A 22,317-nucleotide genomic window follows, 5' to 3' on the forward strand; every position below is an offset into this window, starting at 1 on the left:
TTGGGTGTCGAGTTACTGTTGTACCTACTGGGTGTCTGTTTTATCGCGATACGGTGAAATGTTTTTTTTTAAGGAATGACAAAAAATGTTTCGATGAAAGTCGTTCGGAGGGAGACATCGTGCGATGTAAATATTTTTTTCCATCTGATACGATGAGCAAGATTTTAAAATTGATTTGATTTTTTTTTTTTTTTTTTTGCAATGGAATACTGTACTGAAATTACGCAAAATCGGATATCGAATCGTTATTACTGAGCTTGCACGTGCAGATCGAAGAAAACTTTTGTTTAAACATTTTCTTCGCAGAGTCATTTCCTTGAAAGGTGTGACGAACATGTATTGAGATGAAACGAGCACACAATATGTAGGGATTTTGAAAAATTAATAAAATCATTCGATGTAATAAATAATTAATCACAGATATTTAAATTGACGATGCAAATAAGTTTTAAAGAACTTATTCGTGGATTATTCTATTCTAATCGGTAATACGAGTATACCAACGCGTTCTGCTTCCCGATGCAAATGGGTTAAATCACGTAACAATGTGCAAGATGTGACATTCAAATCGAACCAACGAAACAGCTCCTTTTACGTGTTTGGAGAGAGAGAGAGAGGAAAAATATTTCAAATGAAAGTTGGTTAGTGTGCACGTGGAGGGGGTAAGGTGGTCTGATAGCAGCACGCGGTAGGAATTTTTAATTTGTAAATAAAAGTGTCACGATCATTTTTCAAAAATACATCTTCAATTTTCCAAGGTTCCCTCCGATTTTTCATGAAAATTTCAAATAAATGTAGCTGCAACTGAAAGAGAAGTTTTTCTTCGAAATCGTAAATAACATTTCCTTCGATCCACGAAGAAGTAAACAGAAAATATACGTGATCTATTGAAGAAAATGGGTAACACTCCGTGTCGATGCTTTGAAAATTAATTAACGATACATTGTAAACAGTAAGAAAGGAACTGATGTGTTAGGATATATAAATGAATCCAGGAAATTTGAATATTAAATTGTGATAATTATCAATTGCAATAATAGTATTGATAGTTTCGTTATATTTTATGTTTGCCCTAGAACAAATGCTACGTATCAAAGCAGGTCGTTCAACGCGCAGATGTGTCGTTCCGCTTGAGTATGTTGCGAAGCGCTCACTCACCGTACCGTTTCGCAATGAACATTAACCGACCAAGGCCTCATAACTGACCTTGAATGACCTTGAATAATACATGCACATATCTGTTTCAACATAATCTAACGTAATACAAATGTAAAAGCATACCACTGCGTAAAAAAAAAGGATAAATACGCACAATGAGCGTAACCTTGAATCATCTACAGCACTTTGTCTCTAAATACAAAGTTTCCTCGTGTACGAGATGACTCGGTACGAATAAACCGTCTACACGGTGTCCCGAGTTGTATCGAAACAAAAATCGATGATTTCTAGGAACATCGTAGCGAACAATTTTTATTCAACGTATTCCATCTTTGTTTACCTTCGTGAACAGATTCGAAAGACCTCTTTCGATTATCCTATCCTCTATTATTGCATCAAGAAACGTTGCTTCAACTCTATCGGCGTTGTGTGCTTATTTTAAAAACGTCGAGGCAATGGATGCAATGTGTGCAACGAACATTTATAAATCGTAAATAACATTTCCTTCGATCTGCGAAGAGGTAAATAGAAAATATACGTGATCTATTCAAGAAAATGGGTAACGCACCGTGTCGATGCTTTGAAAATTAATTAACGATGCATCGTAGACGGTAAGAAAGGGACTGATGTGCTAGTATATATGAAACCAGGAAATTTGAAAATAGGTGATATCGCAAGGTGAAAAATTGTTCTCGAGCTGATCAAAATTCTCGATTCGCAGGTTCTGATCGCCAACAATGGAATAGCTGCGGTGAAATGCATGCGTTCGATTCGTCGTTGGTCCTACGAGATGTTCAAGAACGAACGAGCCGTACGGTTCGTCGTGATGGTCACCCCGGAGGATCTGAACGCGAACGCTGAATACATAAAAATGGCGGACCAATACGTTCCCGTACCTGGTGGAACGAACAATAACAATTACGCGAACGTGGAACTGATCGTCGACATCGCCATACGGACCCAGGTCCAGGCTGTGTGGGCAGGATGGGGTCACGCATCCGAAAATCCAAAACTGCCGGAACTGCTGCACAAGAATAGCATTAGTTTCATTGGTACGCCGATAAAGTGTAATATAAGTTTATATAATAACGTCTGAAAACATTCAACCAGTACGACTGAGTCTTTAACGTACAAATACAATACAGTCGTACAGTACCGGCGCAAAATATTAATAATTGTAGAACGTTACACACGAAGCCAGCAAAATAACTGAAAAAATTAACCCTCTCCACTCGAGAGGCGACCCTCGATCGCCACTTAATTCGGTGCACTTTCTCCGATTCGGAAAACCATCGTGGTTTGAAATTGAAATTAAAATTCAATTACTCCTTTCTCGTAAGATGTAAACATGTATATGAAAGGTTGAAATGAAAATGTTCCGTTTTAAATTAATTACACGATTCGAAGGATGTCATCGAGGTGCTAGTTTCTGGTAGCTGAAAAGCTTCGAGTGCAAAGGGTTGATAATTGTAGAACGTTACACTCGAAGCTCGCAAAAGGACTGAAAAAAATTAAGTCTCGCTGTAATTAATTGTTTACATATTTGTGAAAGTTCTATTTAAACCATTTCATTGATCGTACACAATTTTATGAAATGCTTCCAATTTCCAATTTAACGGCAAAACGTAATCGGCAATAGTGTTCGATTTAACGCAGTATTTGAGTCATCCGATCACCGTGAAAATGATAAGTGAGAAACAATTTGTAACGTCAGGAACAATTGCGAATAAATGAAAAATTCTTTCAGGACCGTCCGAAAAAGCGATGTGGGCCCTTGGGGATAAAATCGCGTCCAGTATAGTGGCGCAAACCGCGGAGGTGCCGACGCTACCTTGGTCAGGATCGGAGCTGACCGCTCAATATAGTGGCTCGAAGATAAAGATATCTTCGGAGCTCTTCAAAAAGGGATGCGTTTCAACGGTGGAAGAGTGTCTAGCAGCTGCGAATAAAATAGGTTTTCCCATCATGGTGAAAGCCAGTGAAGGAGGCGGTGGTAAAGGTATCAGGAAAGTAGAGAACGCCGAAGAATTGCCTACGTTGTTTAGGTAAGTTAACGTGCGTCTAGTTTGCACGATCGGTTAACGAACATTTGTATCAAGAGTCTTGAAAAACTGTTCTCAGGCAGGTACAAATCGAGATACCCGGTTCTCCTATATTTATTATGAAACTGGCGAAGTGTGCTCGACATTTGGAGGTTCAATTATTGGCCGATAATTATGGAAACGCGATATCGTTGTTCGGTCGTGATTGCTCGATTCAGAGGAGACATCAGAAAATCATCGAGGAAGCCCCGGCTGTGATAGCCAAACCTGAAATTTTCGAGGAAATGGAGAAGGTAACTACGAATAGCCGTGTTCGTTGGCAAACAACTCCGACACCCTCCTAAAATGAAAGTTTTCCAGGTAAATGGAAAACTTGTAATTATGTAAATGGAATTATTCTTAATTATTTCTTCGCGACAGGCTGCCGTTAGATTAGCCAAAATGGTTGGATACGTCAGCGCAGGTACAGTCGAATATCTTTACGACACGTCCGGACGATACTATTTCTTGGAATTGAATCCGCGTCTCCAAGTGGAACATCCTTGCACGGAGATGGTGTCGGATGTCAATTTACCCGCGGCCCAGCTTCAAATTGCTATGGGATTACCGCTCCACCATATTAAAGATATTCGTCTTCTTTACGGTGAGAGTCCGTGGGGTACCAGCATCATCGATTTCGATCAGCCGCAACATAAACCGCAGCCATGGGGTCACGTAATTGCAGCAAGAATCACCAGTGAAAATCCTGACGAAGGTAGTAATTATGTACATTTAATGAGGTAACTTTACGCTACTAAAATTAAAGAACGTTCACGAAGACGGAGATATGAACGTAAACGACGCGTTCCTCAGGTTTCAAGCCAAGCTCGGGTACTGTCCAAGAATTGAACTTCAGGTCCTCGAAGAATGTTTGGGGTTACTTCTCGGTGGGAGCATCCGGAGGTCTTCATGAATTTGCGGACTCGCAATTTGGTCATTGTTTCTCCTGGGGCGAGGATCGTAATCAAGCTAGAGAAAATTTGGTTATAGCCCTGAAGGAGTTGAGCATCAGGGGTGACTTTAGAACCACCGTCGAATACCTGACTAAATTATTAGAAACAGAATCCTTCCAAGAAAACAGTATAGACACAGCCTGGCTCGATTTGTTGATCGCTGAACGTGTTAGAAGTGACAAGCCGGATGTATTGGCGGTAACGTGCGGCGCGCTTCACATCGCCGATAGGACCATCACTGCAGCCTTTACTGGATTTCAAACAGCATTAGAGAAAGGGCAAATACAAGCTAGCAATGATCTGGAGAATGTCATCGATGTAAGTGCTTCTCAACGAATACAAAATTAATATCTCGATGCTGGTTAAAACGTATCTCAAAATGTTGAATTGTAATTCAATTTCAGGTTGAACTCATCAACGATGGATACAAATACAAAGTACAGACTGCCAAGTCAGGCCCTAATAGTTACTTTCTTGTTATGAATGGTTCCTATAAAGAAGTAGAAGTACACCGATTGTCGGATGGAGGTTTGCTGCTTTCTCTGGACGGTGGTAGTTTCACAACTTATATGAGAGAAGAAGTGGATCGTTATAGAATCATCATAGGAAATCAAACATGTGTCTTTGAGAAGGACAACGATCCCTCTTTGTTGAGATCGCCATCAGCCGGAAAGCTAATCAACTTTTTGGTCGATGATGGTGGTCATGTTTGTGCCGGGCAAGCCTATGCAGAAATTGAAGTCATGAAAATGGTAATGACAGTAACGGCAAGTGAAGCTGGCAATATTTTGTACGTTAAAAGACCGGGTGCCATCCTCGAGGCGGGTACGTTGATCGCTCATTTGCAATTAGACGATCCATCCTTGGTAATTAAAGCACAGGAATACCCTGGTCAGTTCCCAGAAACTGAAGCTTCCGCTATTCCTGAAAAATTGAATCATCTTTACGCTAAATATCGGAACTCTTTGGAAAACATTCTGGCAGGATATTGTCTACCAGACCCGTATCACTTACCACGAGTACGAGAACTTCTTGAGAAATTTATGAATTCTCTTCGCGATCCTAGTCTGCCTTTGCTAGAGCTTCAAGAGGTGATCGCAACGATATCGGGTAGAATTCCAATTTCCGTTGAGAAGAAAATAAGAAAACTGATGTCGCTTTACGAAAGAAATATCACTTCTGTTTTGGCCCAATTTCCTAGCCAGCAAATTGCTGCTGTTATCGATGGACACGCGGCTACTCTTTCGAAGCGAGACGAACGAGACGTCTTCTTCTTAACCACTCAAACCATAGTGCAGTTAGTACAAAGATATAGAAACGGAATACGTGGAAGAATGAAGACCGCTGTTCACGAACTTCTCTCACAATACTACAACACCGAAAGTCAGTTCCAACAAGGACATTATGACAAATGTGTTTCAGCTTTAATAGAACAGTACAAAGATGACGTGGCTACGGTAACGGCTATGATCTTTAGTCACAACCACGTTACAAAGAAGAATGTTTTGGTAACAATGCTAATAGATCACCTTTGGGCGAACGAGCCTGGTCTTACCGATGAATTATCGAGTACTTTGACAGAGCTAACGAGCTTGAATCGTACAGAACACAGTCGCGTTGCACTACGCGCTAGACAAGTCTTAATAGCCGCTCATCAACCTGCTTACGAATTAAGACACAATCAAATGGAATCTATATTCTTGTCAGCAGTGGACATGTACGGCCACGACTTCCATCCAGAAAATCTTCAGAAGCTGATTCTCTCGGAAACATCCATTTTCGACATTCTGCACGACTTCTTTTATCATTCTAACCGTGCAGTTTGCAACGCCGCGTTGGAGGTTTACGTTCGTAGAGCGTACATCAGTTACGAATTGACCTGTCTACAACATCTAGAATTATCGGGCGAAATTCCGCTTGTACATTTTCAATTCTTGTTGCCCAACAATCATCCCAATCGTCAAAATCAATCTCTAATTAATCACAGAGTCGGCGCTATGGTAGCATTCAAAGACATGGAGCAGTTTGTTTTGTACTCGGACGAGGTACTTGACCTCTTGGAGGATCTATCTTCACCCAGTTCCGTCTCTGCCAAAGTTTTGGAAGCAGTAGAAGCGGTTGGAAGCGAATCAAGGCATAGTACATCTATAAACGTATCGTTGAGTACTGTAGAGGCTGGTGGCCCAGTGGAGATTGGCGAGAGACCCACAGAACCGGTACACATTTTGAGCATTGCCGTTCAGGAAAAGGAGAATCACGACGATACCATTATGGCAAATTTATTCGGAGAGTGGTGTACTACGAATAAGGAAGAATTAATCTCACGGGGTATCAAAAGAATCACGTTCGCCGCTTTAAAGAAAAGACAATTCCCAAAATTCTTCACGTTCCGTCAGAGAGATGGTTTCATGGAGGATAAGATTTATCGACATCTGGAACCTGGTTGTGCTTTCCAATTAGAACTAAACAGAATGAGAACCTACGATCTCGAAGCTTTACCTACCTCAAACCAAAAGATGCACCTTTATCTTGGTTATGCGAAAGTTGCCAAAGGACAACAAGTCACCGACTATCGTTTCTTTATTCGTTCGATCATAAGACACTCCGATCTGATCACAAAAGAGGCCAGTTTTGATTATCTCCAGAACGAAGGTGAACGCGTTTTGTTAGAGGCCATGGACGAATTAGAAGTCGCATTCTCTCATCCACTTGCTGAGCGTACAGAGTGCAATCATATTTTCCTGAACTTCGTGCCCACGGTTATTATGGATCCCGTGAGGATAGAAGAAAGTGTGACCAGTATGGTACTCAGATATGGGCCACGATTATGGAAATTACGAGTACGTCAAGCTGAAATCAAAATGACGATTCGTCCATTCCCGGGGAAATCAATATCAACTATACGTTTGTGCATCGCTAATGATAGTGGTTACAGTATAGATTTACATCTTTACACAGAGGCAACTGATCCAAAGACTGGTATTATTCGCTTCGAATCTTGTCCTTCGGCAACAGCAAGCGAAACCTGGAGGCCAGGGCCTATGCATGGTCTACCAATCTCCACGCCATATTTAACCAAAGATTATCTTCAAGCAAAACGGTTCCAAGCTCAAAGTGCTGGCACAACGTATGTATATGATTTGCCAGATGTGTTCAGACAACAAACGGAAAAGTCCTGGGTAAAGTACATAGAAGAAAGACCAAATTCAAATATAAATATTCCAAATCCCGTAATGGACTCCGTGGAGTTAGTGTTAGAGGGTGACAATTTAGTGGAACAGAAGCGTCTTCCTGGTGAGAATAATGTTGGCATGGTGGCTTGGAGATTCAGACTTTACACACCAGAGTATCCAAATACTGGTCGAGATATTATATTAATCGCAAATGATTTGACATATTTAATTGGTTCCTTCGGCGTGAAGGAGGATCTGGTATTCTGCAAAGCGTCTGAAAGAGCTAGACAACTTGGAATTCCACGGATTTACTTCGCTGCCAATTCTGGAGCTCGTATTGGTTTGGCAGAAGAAGTGAAAGCGTTGTTTAAAATTGCCTGGGAAGACGAGAAAGAACCAGAGAAAGGCTTTAAATATATTTATCTAACACCGGATGACTACGCGCGTTTAGCACCGCTTAATTCCGTAAAAGCTTCGTTGATCGAAGATGAAGGAGAATCTCGTTACAAAATTACAGATATCATTGGTAAAGACGATGGTCTTGGAGTAGAGAACTTAAAATATGCTGGTATGATCGCTGGAGAAACATCCAGAGCCTATGAGGATATAATTACGATTTCCATTGTGTCTTGTCGAGCTATTGGTATTGGATCGTACCTATTGCGTCTTGGACAGAGAGTCATTCAAATAGAAAATTCTCACATTATTCTAACCGGCTATAGAGCATTGAATGCAGTATTAGGTCGTGAAGTGTATGCGAGTAACAATCAACTGGGTGGTATACAAATTATGCATTATAATGGTATTTCACATGCGACTAATGAAAGAGATTTGGAAGGTGTTGAAACTGCTCTAAAGTGGTTGAGTTACTGCCCTAAATATAAAGGTGCACCTCTTCCTATATTGCCATTGCCGCTACCCGATCCAATTAACAGAGAGACCAGTTATGTTCCCACAAAGACAGCCTATGATCCAAGGTTCATGCTCGAGGGTAGATATTTGCAAAATGATACGAAAACTTGGGAAAGTGGATTCTTCGATCGTGGCTCCTGGCAGGTATTATTATACTTTTATTGCAAATCTTTTTAGTTTAAATTGATATAAGCAAATCACCTTGAAAATATTTACTTATACTTGGAGCAGAAAATATTGGTCGTTCAAAATCACTCAATACCTTATGGTACCATTTAAAACAGAAAAATTGAAATCCTGGGGGGGGGGGGCATTTCCAGCATTCATATTTTCTACTCAAACTGAAATGATTTAAACATTTCAAACATTCGTAGGAAATAATGAGACCTTGGGCTCAAACTGTGGTAACTGGACGAGCCAGATTAGGTGGAATACCATGCGGTGTTATTGCAGTAGAAACAAGATCTGTGGAATTGCATTTACCTGCCGATCCCGCTAATCTCGATTCAGAGGCTAAGACCATATCTCAGGCAGGACAAGTGTGGTTCCCTGATAGCGCATACAAAACTGCACAAGCTATCAAAGATTTTGGAAAGGAAGAATTACCTCTTTTCATCTTTGCCAATTGGAGAGGATTCTCTGGTGGAATGAAAGGTACTTATTGTTTCATAGTAATCAACTTGTAACAGAAATATTTGTTGCAAAGAATACCATTTTTATGTCCTCATTAATAATGATCTATAATGTATCTCTGTTTTACAGACATGTATGAGCAAATCATAAAATTCGGCGCGTACATCGTAGATGGATTAAGAGAATATACTAAACCAATATTTATATATATCCCACCAAATGGAGAATTGAGAGGTGGTGCGTGGGCAGTGGTTGATCCAACCATAAACCCCAGATACATGGAAATGTTCGCTGACAATACAAGCAGAGCCGGAGTTCTGGAACCTGAGGCAATAGTTGAAATAAAGTTTAGAATGAAAGATATACTTAAAACTATGCATAGGGTGGATTCAGTAATTCAAAAACTTAAAGTGCGTATTTTCAACTATTCTACCGTGAAACGATTTTATCCAATGTTTATTAAGAATAACGCTATGTATAACATATGTACTGAAATTTTACAAAATACACTGCTGTTTCAGGAAAAATTGCCCAATGTAAATTCACAAGAGGAGCGAACAGAAATTGAAACTCAAATACGTAAGAGAGAGAAAGATTTAGAACCTATGTATCACCAAGTTGCAGTGCATTTTGCAGATCTCCATGATACGCCAGAGAGAATGCTCGAGAAGAACGCGATTCATGAAATTATTCCTTGGCGAAAAGCACGAAAATTACTTTACTGGCGACTAAAAAGAAGACTTCTGGAAGATCAAATAAAGGAAGAGATTCTTTCTATTCAACCGCGTCTTGATGTGAGACAAGTTGATGCGATGTTACGGAGATGGTTTATAGAAGACAAGGGCCCCACAGAATCTTATTTATGGGATCAAGATCAAACAGCAGCAAAGTGGTTGGAAGAACAACGTCAAAATGAGAACAGTGTCGTTACGCGCAACATTACTTGTGTAAAGCAAGATGCAATCGTTTCTCAAATCAAAGAAGCTCTTGAAGCCTGTCCAGAAGTAAGGTTAACTGCAATTCTGGAAATCGCTCACAGACTACAGCCTGCAGAACGTGCAGAACTATATAGAACTTTATCACAATTAGAAACGACCACTCAGGAACCTCTCAATGACTCAAGCGCTTCGTCCTAATGTTTTTGAAATATCACAGAATTCTCTGTCTATCCACGTACCTGGTGTATGTAACTTCGTTAGAATTAATTGTACAGACACTCGTTATTTCATCTTCTTAATAGTAAATTCTACGGGAATAGTATAGTTTCGCAAAGTTAAAAATTGCTTCTATCGACAGCGTTACTTGAAGGCAGAAACCAAAACGAACTTGGGCTTAGTAAAGTTCGATGGTAATGCTATTGAGTGTCAGACAGTGTTACTGCCGTTTCCTAAACTGTGGCAAAGTATGCCCATTGTTTATAATAAGTGTATTCACGAATATAGAAATTATATTATATATATATATTTATTTTTAAAAAACGGCTACTAATAATAAACATGTACATCATTTCTCCATTTTGTCAATACGAAAATCAATAGGTAAGTTTTAAAATATTAAATGCTGTTCTTTCGATCATACTACGAAATATCAAAATTTGTATGCTCTTTAGAAACTGAAGTTTATTAAGAATCTGTTAAATACAAAATAATTGCTATATGATCTTTATATATACATATATATTTTATACCGTTTTTAATTCATTAATACCAAGGTAAAATGTATATTATATATAATCATATCCTCATAAAGAGATACAAAAAGACGACAGTAACTTCTATTTGTGTCATCACCCTTAGAAGACTGGTATTTGACTTCGGTGTACATCGACTAGATCATCATCTAGAGTAAGTAGAACCATAAAGGAGAAAAACATAGCTAAAGCAGATAAGAAATGCCAAATGTCATGAGTGTCAAAGAAATTCAGAAACACGCAAGGTTTGTTATAATGACGAGACTGTGCTGGAGTAAGCGCCCATGAAATAGTTTTGTTTATAAAAAAATACATGGCTGCAACCCAGAACCCAATGGACAAAATAATGTAAATTAATGTTTGAAGAACAATCCATTCCTTATTAAGAATCTGAAATATTACACAATTGATTAGCTTGTAACATATCAATTATTGTTTATACCATCAATACGTACCTTCATTATGATATAAAAAGTAGTATACAAAATTAAATTACACATTAATATACTTAATAGAAATGTTGCAAAATTTTTTTCATGAGTTATATTTCCGTATACTGCGAGAGCAATGTTACATAAATTTGCTATGACGAGCATTATAAATCGTCCTGGGTACAAAGGTCGAAACAAATGTTTAATTCCGGAGCGGATATCGTATCTACAGGACTGAAAAAATATGAATTCAACGATTAACTATGTCTAATAAAAATAGCTTGGTTACTATAAAATCAAAAGGAAAATATTGAAACCAATGTATTAAGTGCAGAAAATTACCTGTATTGTTCTTCTAAAGATACCTTTACGTCTCCATCGTCCCATATAGTAAATTTCAAGAGTCAGAAATAAGCAAATCAGCAAATGCATAATCGTAAATACAATCCAGAAAGAGGTGGAACCATTCAAAACACCAATTAATCCTATTAGAATGATCAGAGCCAAAATACCAAATGTAATTTGTGCTTTAGCATTTATATCTGGATGACGTGTTTGATAAATTTTAATCATGCAGAGTACTGCTATAATGTACATGAAACTAGTATCTGAAAAAATAATATGCTCAATTTTATTAATAACGTTAAAGATCCTAAAAATACACAATAAAGAATCTGTTTTATCGTACCGAATTGAAAATTACTGCGATTCGGACATACATGATAACTTCCTGAAAGTATTCCTTCCATGATAAGTGCCGCGCCAAGTGCATAAAATAATCCGTAATGTTGCGGTATACCGTAACACTTGTTTCTTTCTCTATCTAATTCATTGTTTTCACGAGAGTAAGTTAAAAATATAAAAAGAAAGCCTAACATGATATATCCAAAATTCGATAACACATGATTGAAATCTGATATTAATCCAAATGGATGGGCACATAAAAAATTATAGTAACACAAATCTTGATTTCCAGTATCATGAAGTACATTCTGGTAAGTTATTACCAGTTGCACAACGGGTAAAGTGTAGAAGATAGCGACCGTTATTAAATAATATAAATATAATCGAGATTTGTGTCTAAGAATTCTTGGATCTTTGCGAGCCAAATCACAAACCGAAAGTACGAGTTTTGTTCGTATCACATTTTTATCAGAAAGAGCATCTTCCATCACATCAATATTATCTTCATCCAATGATGAATCGGTTTCTGAAGATAATGACTGCTGTGGGACAGACTAAAACATAAATGATTTATATTAGTTGTGAAATGTTTAAAACTTTGGACATTTTTCTTACCTCTTCTACTGTTGACGGACTTGGTATAGATACAGTAACATTTTCACAATCTTGATTGATCAATTCCTGGTTAATTTCTCTATATCGTTTCATTTTAGCCACTATTATACTTCCAGCATAAATAATACAGAAAGTAAAAATAATAGATATGACTATTCCTGTTGCAACAATATACTTGTGTTTGGAAATACTGGTATGTATTGTTAGTGCCACTTTTTTCTTTCGTACAGGTGCTGTACTGGGTGAACCAAAACAATCAGTGTCATCACTCTTGACTACCAGAACAACAAAAAATCCCATCGGATATGCTTCTCTCTAAAAAATTATAATTGAATATTAATTTGCCTTTTAATAAAAATCTAATGAAACAATTATGTTTAATTAACAACTATCTACTTATAACAGAAAAATATTTACAGGCACAGTGATACCACCTTGTCGATTTACAGTTTGCCAATAACCAGTATATTCGATGTTTGTTTCCGAATCAAATACAGGGCACTAAAGAAAAAAATATTTGAGAATTCTATAATAATATATCAACATATTATTATAAAGATATGGTAACATCAGCTTACTGATATATTTTGTATAGAGACTGTCATACAAATATTACTGTCAGATTCAACATGAACAATGACAAAGGAACTTTCTATTTGCTTTTGAAAAGTATAACCATAGTAAATAGGTTCAGATGGAGAAATTTCTACTAATCTTGTCTCTTCTGGTCTATACAGAAAACCACAAAACAATTCTTATTTTCTTATATCGTTTAATAACATGATAAACTTTTTAACATATGCTCAATTCAATATTAATAAAATGTATACCTCAAATAATATTGAGAATCCTGCGTTACATTAAGCTTAAATGAAATATTTTTGTAACTGGCAGTGGACAAACTAACAGTAACAAATTCTTGATATTCTATTTCACTTCGATAATCTTTTGTTGAACACAAAGTTCGACCTGTCTTATTATACGCTAAATCATCAAAATTCATGCTTTCTACAACATCAGGAATTGTCCATGATAAGATTCCTCTCATTTGACGTGCAACTACAATAAGAGGTAGATCATAGGTAGCATTGCTTTCAACTTCTATCCTGGCAGTTTCCATCCAAGATTTCTAAATATGCCAAAAAAGAAATAAAATATAATAAAAGTATTTCATATAAAATAATGAATACTTACCTCATTAGTGGGGTACAAGAATACATATTCAATAGTACTATTTATGATAATACTATATTCCATGTTATAAGTTGCATTCATAACGATGGGAGTAAATGAGAAATTGAAGGAAGCACTAACTCCATGAAGATTAAACAATAATAACACAATAGGCACTATCAAAATTATCTTTACACTTAACATTTTATAGGTTTATACTTAAACACAAAGTCTTAATACACTTACATAGAATGTAATATTAAAAACCTACACTAAATTTAAAATATCACTTATTCTATAATAAAAATGATGTATTAAATTTAATATTTTTTCTTTCTGTGATTAATTTCATGGTTTGAAGACACTCTTAATATAGATGATATCACGAAATATTTCTTAAGTTACACTTAAGTTTGATTTAAATTAAATTAACGACTGAACCAGTTGTATAAGTACACACTTGGAATGAATTCATTAGACAAATGGTCTTTTGAAGAAAATCTGTCAAAGATCGGATGCATAATAATTGACGATTGTATATTTACATGCAACTTCTCCGATTCACTTCAATTTAATCGGAACCATTTGAATCGATCTGAATCGATCTGAATTTATGATTCTCGAACTCTATATCGAATGATGAAATATCGAAGAAATAATTAAATTTTGTACATACATCTATATCTATTAAGAAAATACATTTTAACGCAGTAAATAAAGTAACTAAAATATCTATATACTCGTTATTTTCAATTTACCTTATATTTCATTAATTTCCTAATTATTTTGAAAATTTACTTTGAATATAAAAAAGTTTAAAGACTATATCTCTTTCTTTTGTAATTTTGTATAATTGATTGTAACATTTTTTCGTGTTTTGATACACTATGCGTCGGACCTACGATACACTCCTGACTAAAACACTAAACCAATGAAATTCTGTCACAAGTCACGTGTTTGGTTACCAAGTCTTTCGTTTCACTGAATGAAGTATAGAATAAATCGTGAACAACCCGATTCATTATACTGATTCGACTTTAGTCATTGTTATTAAAGATGGCGGCAGCCGTGGCATCAACGGATGTTAATACATATTTAAGTCAAAATCAAAATGTTGCAGACGAAGAACTGGCTGCTGAATGGGCAGACCTTGAAGAACTGTATAATAAAAGGTATTTTCTTTCAAATATTTTAAATCACATTTGTATTGCAGTAGAAAAAATTGATTTCATTTTCTTTGTCCGGTGACTTGCAGGCTTTGGCATCAGCTGACACTTAAATTAGAAAAATTTGTAAAAAATCCAGCGCTTCTGAAGGGAGATAATTTGATACAACTATATGTTAACTTTTTATCTACCTTCGAAAACAAGTAAGCATAACACATGGTTTTTTTTTCAAAACGTTATACAATAACCTCACTTTATTATTTCACGTGTAAATTAAAGTGAAAAATTAGACAAATTAAAATTACTCTTATTATGATAAGTCAATGGATCAATGTAAAAGAAAACATAAGTTCTAATTTTTTCAATAAATTTTTTAAAGGGAATATAATATGTTATTTACGTTCTGTATTTAGGATAAATCCTTTATCATTGGTAGAAATATTAGCATACGTAATACAACAGTTTCAAGACAAACAGGAAGCAATTAAATTTTTGGAAAAAACTGAGCCTAAAGTTAAAAGTAGTAATGAAGCTGTGGCTCTCTGTAAAGTCCTTACAGGACAAATTTTATTGGATAAGTTAAATAATCAAGAACAAGCAAAAAAGATTATAGAAGAAGTAGAAGCTATGTTGGATAATGCTGATAGTATTACCACAGTCCATGGTAGATTTTATTTGTTAGCCAGTCGTCTTTATCGTTTGCAAGGAAAACATGCAGAATATTATCGTACTGCTCTGAGGTATTATTATGTCTAAAAATTCTAAACAATAAATTTATGTGTTAATATTACAAATAATGAATATTCTTTAAATTCAATTTCATTTTTCAGATATCTGGGTTGTATTGATTTAAACAGCTTAAGTAGACAAGAACAAGAACAGCATGCATTTTTCCTTGGTCTGGCTGCACTTTTAGGTGAGGGCGTTTATAATCTTGGAGAATTATTAGCTCACTCAGTTTTACAGTCCTTGAAAGATACACCAAACTCTTGGTTAATTGATTTATTGCAAGCCTTTAATGCTGGTGATATTGCTGCATTAGAAAGATTAAAACCACAGTGGAGCAAAGTTGCTGATTTAGCTGCACAGGAATTAAAATTAAGGCAAAAAATTTCTCTCCTCTGCCTTATGGAAATGACTTTCAAACGACAAGCTAATAACAGGTTTGTACTTTTTCACTTCAATACTAAATTAATACTAAATAACTCTGTAAAATAATTTGAATTATTTAAATGTTAATACAAAACGTTTTTTATTACAGACAGTTAACATTTGCGGAAATCTCTCAAGAAACTCGTTTACCCCTTGGTGAAGTAGAATTACTTGTAATGAAGGCTTTAGCTCAAGGTTTAGTTCGTGGCGCCATTGATCAAGTAGCTGGGACAGTAAACATGACGTGGGTTCAACCTCGTGTTTTGGATCGTAGTCAAATATCTGGAATGGTTCAAAGACTTGATGGATGGTGTAAAGATGTTAGCTCAATGGAGCGTTTATTGGAATCTCGAGCGTCCGAGATCCTTACTCTTTAATATTAGGTTGAATATTTTTTCATTGATTCATGTGTAAGTTTTACTTGTGTATTTTCAATAATTCATTGACTTACCATTGTTTTAAAATATCTACAAATGACAAATTAAAATTAGTCTTATTGTGATAAGTCAATGGATTAATGTAAAAGAAAACATAAGTTCTACTTTCTTGAATGAAAAATTATGATACTATTTACAGGTGAACGTAAAAAAAAATACAAATTTGTTTTGAACTTAACATATAATGGAAACAATTTCATACAATTTTTAACATTATATATAGAGTAATCATTGGAGTTTTGTTTTTGTGTTCACAAACTTTGTACTATGATTGAAATATTAATAATAATAATGTACATTAACATTTATCATGTTTCTCTATTTAATTATGCACTTATGATTTAGATATCAATACTTTTGAATATGTACGTATGTAATTCCTGTATATCCTATGATAGAATCATGATGTATAAATATTGGTTATTTACATAAAGAAATAGAAAAAGAAAAGAAATATGTAATAGGTTGCTCAATAAGTTTTGTCGTTCGTAAGAAATGGAGCTATTACGTTCGTCGTTTTATTTTTCTAAAGATGGTACTACTTTTGATGAACATGTATGAAGTTCATATAGATTTGTCGATTCAATCGTATATTTACAGTTGTTCAATGTTAAAGTATCGTAGTATTTTTTCACAATAGAAAAAACGACAAAATTTATTGAACAACATAGTATACACAGATATATATTATTTTAGCTTTAAATTATAAAAATCAAACAAAATATTTTGTTCAATTTTAATATAGGTATTTGTATTTTTTCCCTTCGTATGGCCATTTTTTATTTAATATTATTCAACGTACATTTTTATAAAAAGTATTAAAAATTAGTGTATCTAACAAAAATAAAACTAAAATATAAATGAAAAATTGAAATCGTAATATATCAAACTAATTTAATTAATGCTGTAGTATAAAAAATTCTTATTTAAGCGACACTAATAGTTCGATAATTTTTAAATATTACAATTCTTTTGTTCTTTAAAATTTTAAGTAAAAAACATGAAAATGATATGACTATTAGGTAGGTAAATACAATTTGTAGATGAGTGACGTTAACTCCACCACGCATTAAACTATCACTATTCGCTATTCATGTGTGTCGTGTTTTGATAAAACGATTGAAAAAGAAAGAATTTTTTCTTAAAATATATCAAATTTTAATTGTTACATAAACAACAACATAAAAAATACATAAAATAATAATGATGATGTAATAATAATAAAACAAATGTTTATAAGCAATCAATGTATCAATGATATAACCTAAAAGTGTTTGATGATAGGAAAGTTATTTATTATACATAGAAATTATAATTTTTGAAATATTGAATTATTCAACGTAAGTTTAAGATATTTCGAAATTATGGAGGGTACACCGGCTTTAAAACGGCCTAGGCCATCTGATGATGAACAAGAATTATTTCGTATGCAAGAAGAATTTTTAATGAATAAACAGCAACCGTCTGCGAAAGTTATTAATTTACGAGGTTTAACAATACCTTTTAGCAATACTACTCCTGCAGAAGCACCTATAAATCAAACAAGTACTGGAAAAGTAAGGTCAAGATTTTCTGAACTGAAAAAATTAAAAGCACAGAACATAATTTGTACTTCTCAAGCAAGTGGTGATGTTATAAATCCTGTAATTAAGAAAGATGTGCAGGAAAATTTTAAACCAGGACTACACGATTCTGTTCAGAACGTACCAATTGCATCATCTAATATAATATTAGGAAATATTGTTGAAAAGAAATATGACTGGCACAACAAATTTAATCAGGAGGGATCTTTTTGTGTCCTGGATAGAGGATTTCCAGAAGTTTTCATATTTCCAGACACGGTAACTTTATGCCCATATTTAATTTTAGACTATTGCATACATATTATTGTTAATTATAAAAATGTATAAATTTAGATTTCTACATTTATTGTATAGTTTTTTAAATTTTATTATTGTACAGAAAAATGATGATAATCAAAGTTTATTTTGGAAACAAGTTTCGTCAAAAAAGGGTGTAGCACATAAATTAAAAGAACCTCAAAATTATGAACCTCTGTTGTCTCATAAAGGTAATGTTACTGTAGAGGAATCATGGGCAATTGAAATACACAATGAAAATTTACAACGATTAGATGAAATGAGTGAGGAAGATATATTAAGAGAGAAAAGTAAACTTGAAATGACCCTTAAGCCAGAATTAATTCAATTTTTAAAAAGTAGGCAAAATAAAAATCAAAAAGAGAACCAGGGTCAAGGTGAAATTAAGAAATTTAGTGTTCCAAATAAAGATGAAAATATGACATCTATGGATGAAAAAAAATTGATCGTAAAAGAAATTTCTAACAGATGTGAGAAAGAATTATTCAAAAATAATGATGTTACATCAATGCAAGTGGATAAACTTAAAGAAGTCTTCAACAGATGCAATGAAGATATATCCAAGGATAATATTATACAAATGCAAATTAATGAATCTGGAAAAACTATAATTAAGTCTTCTATAGAATTAATGAATCAAGCTAGAGAAGAAGGTTGGGTACACATGGATTTACTTGAACCTGAAAAATTAAAATGGATGGATGATATACTAATAGAGAAGGAAGACAAAATTGCTCCAGATAAACTATACAATGCTCGTTTTGATTTCAATGGTAAATTTAAAAAATGTTCATATAATGTTCCTTTACAATTTCATATAATGTTTTATATAATTATTATCTATTTAAATTAATTTAGTTAAAAATATGTATTATAAGTAGAAAAAGTGTATCTAATCTTTAATGTTTCTTTCTAGGTTTATTATTACCATACAAGGATGAAAGTGTATCAGTTGAGAAAGGTCTTCATCATCACGGAGAAGAACCTGAACGTCCTGGATATTCTTTGCAAGAATTGTTACAATTGAGCAGATCAGCTGCACAGCAACAACGTTGCACAGCTCTTACAACATTGGCAAATATTATAGAAAAAAGTCGTAAGGGCTGGTATGACAAAGCATTACAACCACCACCTTTGATTGCACTAAGTGAAAAAAATCTTCTATTATTATTGAGATTTTCTTTGGATGATACATCAATAGCTGTAGTTACAGCAACTTTACAAGCACTTAGAGCTTTCGTATACAGTGAAGAGGATGAAATTTGTTTGGATAGACTGTATGGTTTCCAAAATTACAAAGATCCTGTTATAACGTCGCCAAAAAATGATGTTACTGATACAAGTAATTTGAAAGATCATGAATTAGCACAATTAGATGCAATATCTGCATTATTAAGAACTGATATACTTTTAAGGATTAGGTACTTTTAATCATTTCAATTTTACGGCACATATACATGTCTGTATCAATAGAAATTTTATTAAGAAATTAATTAAAGTTATTTGTAGGTATATTTTGAGTGAAATGCGACCACCACCTGTTGGTGTAACATGTGCACTAGAAATATTAATCAGACTTGTAAGGTATTCAAATGTAACTGCATTAAACATTGTGAGCATTCCAAATTTATTGGAAACAATAACTGAACACTTTATACCATTATCTACAGATGCTTTAGGTTCATATTTTTTAAATAATAAAACATGATGTATTCAAACATATAGAATACATTGATAATAAGTTATATTTTTATTTGTAGCAAGGCAAGAAACTGTAAATAATGTTTATGGAGTTCCTATAGTTACTGCGGTAAGATTTTGTCGCATCTTGCTTTATTATGGAGGAAAACCTATTGCTCAAAAGTTAAGGAGATTTAATATTGTACAACGCATTATATCATATGTTTGTTGCGATGCAGGGTAATTTTCACATGTATTTTTAATTTAATTTGAATTTGTAACAGATGTTATAATTCATATTTTTTTCAGAAATGTAAGTATTAATCTCAGCATTGAAAGTTTACGATTATGGAAAACTTTACTACTTCATGGAGAGGCAATAGATAGCTTAACTGGAGCACAATTAATTCTCTTATCTCAACTACAACTTCTATTAAGTAATCATGATATTCACATTGCATCTGAATTATCTTGTGAATATGCAGCAGCTTTAATTGCTGTTGCTAATTGCTTGGTGTCTTTAAAAGCAAACATATCAGTTTTATTGTTGAAATGGAGCACACAGTTATTATCTTTAGCTAATGTTACGGTATGTTAAAATTTAATTTATTGTATTAAACATATGTATAGCAAGTACTATATAAAAATTAAATATTTATAAAAGAATTTTCATTTTACAGTGGGGTAATACAAAACTTATTGCAGAAACATTATTAGCAGTAAGTGATACTCCTGTAATTAAAACATTGATTATATCTCAATCACAGGTGTTTTCTAAACTTGTGTAAGTTGCGTTTGATGCATTTTTAATTTGCTATATTATACTATATTAAGTTTTTCGTTAGAAAAAATAGTAATATTTGTTTAATAGCTTGTTAATATTATAAAAGTTTAACATTTTTGTAGGTCTTCTTCAAATTTGTTGAGTGACTGTAGACTAGCTGAACGTGAACCTAGGTCTCTACCTCATCTGGGTGTATTAACTCAGGATGGTCAATTGCAGCCTATTGTATCTCAACAATCCTGTATACCTTTTCTTGCAACTGCTTTGAAAGTATTCGTTAATCACTGTCACGTACAAGAAATTCAGGCAGTTCTCAGGCTTCCACAACTTTTTAAATATTTAAAAAATCTAGAAACGTCAGATTGGTGTTTAGAAAGATCGTGGTATACAAGATATGAATTATCTTTCTTGATTAGCATAGTGAACGCAGCTTTGATTGTTAAAGATAAACTAGATAATAAGACAATGTATGTTATTTGGAAAATTGCTATCAAACTTGTCTCATCCTTACCTTCTGATTTTATATCTGATGTAAAAGATATGCTTAAGATTGCATTATCAGAGGAGAAATTAAGTTTAGGAGTGATAGCAAATGAATTAGAAAAATTAAACTTGAGTTCAAACATTGATGATATTAAACTAAATTTAGCTTGTAATGTAGCTACTTTATATGAACAATATATAGTATCAAGTAACGAATGGGATCAAACAGCAATGCCTAAAGATTGGCTTTATTTGCCAATAGTACACATTTATACAAAATGTAGAAACAGTGTTAGATGTAATGATGAAGATAAATCTACTATTTTAAGCATATTAAGTTTAGAATTAGTATTACCTGAATTGGTTGAAAAACTTTCACCAAGTTTAAGATTTAGTAGATTAGTATTAATCTATCTATGTGATACAGTATATTTAAATAGCGATGTGTGTGCTCTACTTACTAGGGCTATTTCAAATTTATTGAAAGATTATTACAAAAAACTTAATTTCACAATGGATTTGCCAGGATTTAATTCATTTACTGATTTATTTACTTCTATGTGTGAAAATTTTTGTTCAACTTCTTATGGTGATTATGGTTTTTCAATGACAATATTGGTGCCAATTGCACAAAGACATGATGTTTATTATAGAAAACTATTATGGTCGGAACATGCAGGTTTGCTTCGTTATATTAGATTACCTTTAGAACAATTAGTTATTCCATTAAGAGAGTATTTCTACCCCCTCGAGGAGGATACATCTTTAATAGAAAGTTACATAACTGCTCTTGTTAGGGAAATTGTCAGAAAAAGTTGGTGCCCAATTCCTTATACAATTGCTATACATCACTCTGCAATGTATTTAAAACGATCAAACCAATTAGCTGTAAGAATGAGAAGAAAATTAGAGAAAATACCTAATAAAGATTTAGCTGCCCTCTTATTAGATTACCAATCGCCTACATTATAAATGTAGGTTACATTTGTTACATGTCTACATTTAATAAAAGGTTGCATATTAATCATGATTCATCTTCAAAAATTTCTACCGTAAGTAACACTATAATTTATAATAATTTAAAATAAAAAATGACATGTTTAGAAAATTTCAGTATAAAATATTACATAATTAAACTAATGAAAGAATCATACCAGATTAATACAAAATATAAATATTTGTTTCGTTTTACAAATAAAATATACTTATTATGTATTTGGTTTATATTATGT

At 33.9% G+C, this 22,317-nt stretch overlaps 4 protein-coding genes across 9 annotated transcripts in view; 3 read left to right on the forward strand and 1 right to left on the reverse strand.

The window, feature by feature from the left end:
- Positions 1-11,721, forward strand: part of Acc (acetyl-CoA carboxylase) — a 26,446-nt gene extending 14,725 nt beyond the window's left edge. For all 4 annotated transcript variants that reach the window (XM_076306554.1, XM_076306556.1, XM_076306555.1 and 1 more), the window contains 9 exons: positions 1,880-2,210; positions 2,906-3,203; positions 3,280-3,493; positions 3,621-3,954; positions 4,053-4,510; positions 4,597-8,421; positions 8,652-8,931; positions 9,040-9,320; positions 9,432-11,721. In XM_076306554.1, coding sequence (XP_076162669.1) covers positions 1,880-2,210; positions 2,906-3,203; positions 3,280-3,493; positions 3,621-3,954; positions 4,053-4,510; positions 4,597-8,421; positions 8,652-8,931; positions 9,040-9,320; positions 9,432-10,046 — 6,636 coding nt within the window. In that variant the 3' untranslated portion in view covers positions 10,047-11,721. The remainder of the gene's footprint in view (positions 1-1,879; positions 2,211-2,905; positions 3,204-3,279; positions 3,494-3,620; positions 3,955-4,052; positions 4,511-4,596; positions 8,422-8,651; positions 8,932-9,039; positions 9,321-9,431) is intronic.
- Positions 10,424-14,200, reverse strand: LOC143144289 (SID1 transmembrane family member 1). Its single transcript, XM_076306559.1, has 9 exons — positions 13,525-14,200; positions 13,161-13,459; positions 12,909-13,059; positions 12,748-12,831; positions 12,331-12,645; positions 11,720-12,269; positions 11,374-11,639; positions 11,056-11,265; positions 10,424-10,990 (listed from the first exon to the last, which is right to left on the reverse strand). The coding sequence occupies exons 1-9, from the start codon at positions 13,705-13,707 to the stop codon at positions 10,703-10,705; spliced, it is 2,346 nt and encodes a 781-aa protein (XP_076162674.1). The 5' UTR covers positions 13,708-14,200; the 3' UTR covers positions 10,424-10,702.
- A 335-nt stretch (positions 14,201-14,535) lies between these two features.
- Positions 14,536-16,580, forward strand: Rpn9 (regulatory particle non-ATPase 9). 3 transcript variants are annotated; one of them, XM_076306561.1, is made up of 6 exons: positions 14,536-14,675; positions 14,759-14,872; positions 15,083-15,409; positions 15,500-15,832; positions 15,931-16,231; positions 16,398-16,580. In XM_076306561.1, the coding sequence occupies exons 1-5, from the start codon at positions 14,560-14,562 to the stop codon at positions 16,196-16,198; spliced, it is 1,158 nt and encodes a 385-aa protein (XP_076162676.1). In that variant the 5' UTR covers positions 14,536-14,559; the 3' UTR covers positions 16,199-16,231; positions 16,398-16,580. The 3 variants fall into 3 exon arrangements, with proteins under 3 accessions (XP_076162676.1, XP_076162677.1, XP_076162675.1); XM_076306562.1 differs by lacking the exon at positions 16,398-16,580 and having other exon boundaries at positions 15,500-15,585; positions 15,712-15,832; positions 15,931-16,391; XM_076306560.1 differs by lacking the exon at positions 16,398-16,580 and having other exon boundaries at positions 15,931-16,391.
- Positions 16,581-17,319: 739 nt separating this feature from the next.
- LOC143144288 (RNA polymerase II-associated protein 1) lies at positions 17,320-22,216 on the forward strand. Its single transcript, XM_076306558.1, has 8 exons — positions 17,320-18,099; positions 18,221-18,911; positions 19,055-19,559; positions 19,648-19,817; positions 19,899-20,058; positions 20,128-20,407; positions 20,499-20,602; positions 20,725-22,216. The coding sequence occupies exons 1-8, from the start codon at positions 17,623-17,625 to the stop codon at positions 22,055-22,057; spliced, it is 3,720 nt and encodes a 1,239-aa protein (XP_076162673.1). The 5' UTR covers positions 17,320-17,622; the 3' UTR covers positions 22,058-22,216.
- The last annotated feature ends 101 nt before the right edge of the window (positions 22,217-22,317 follow it).

This window comes from Ptiloglossa arizonensis, chromosome 3 (genome assembly GCF_051014685.1).
Source record: "Ptiloglossa arizonensis isolate GNS036 chromosome 3, iyPtiAriz1_principal, whole genome shotgun sequence".
Classification (NCBI taxonomy): domain Eukaryota; kingdom Metazoa; phylum Arthropoda; class Insecta; order Hymenoptera; family Colletidae; genus Ptiloglossa; species Ptiloglossa arizonensis.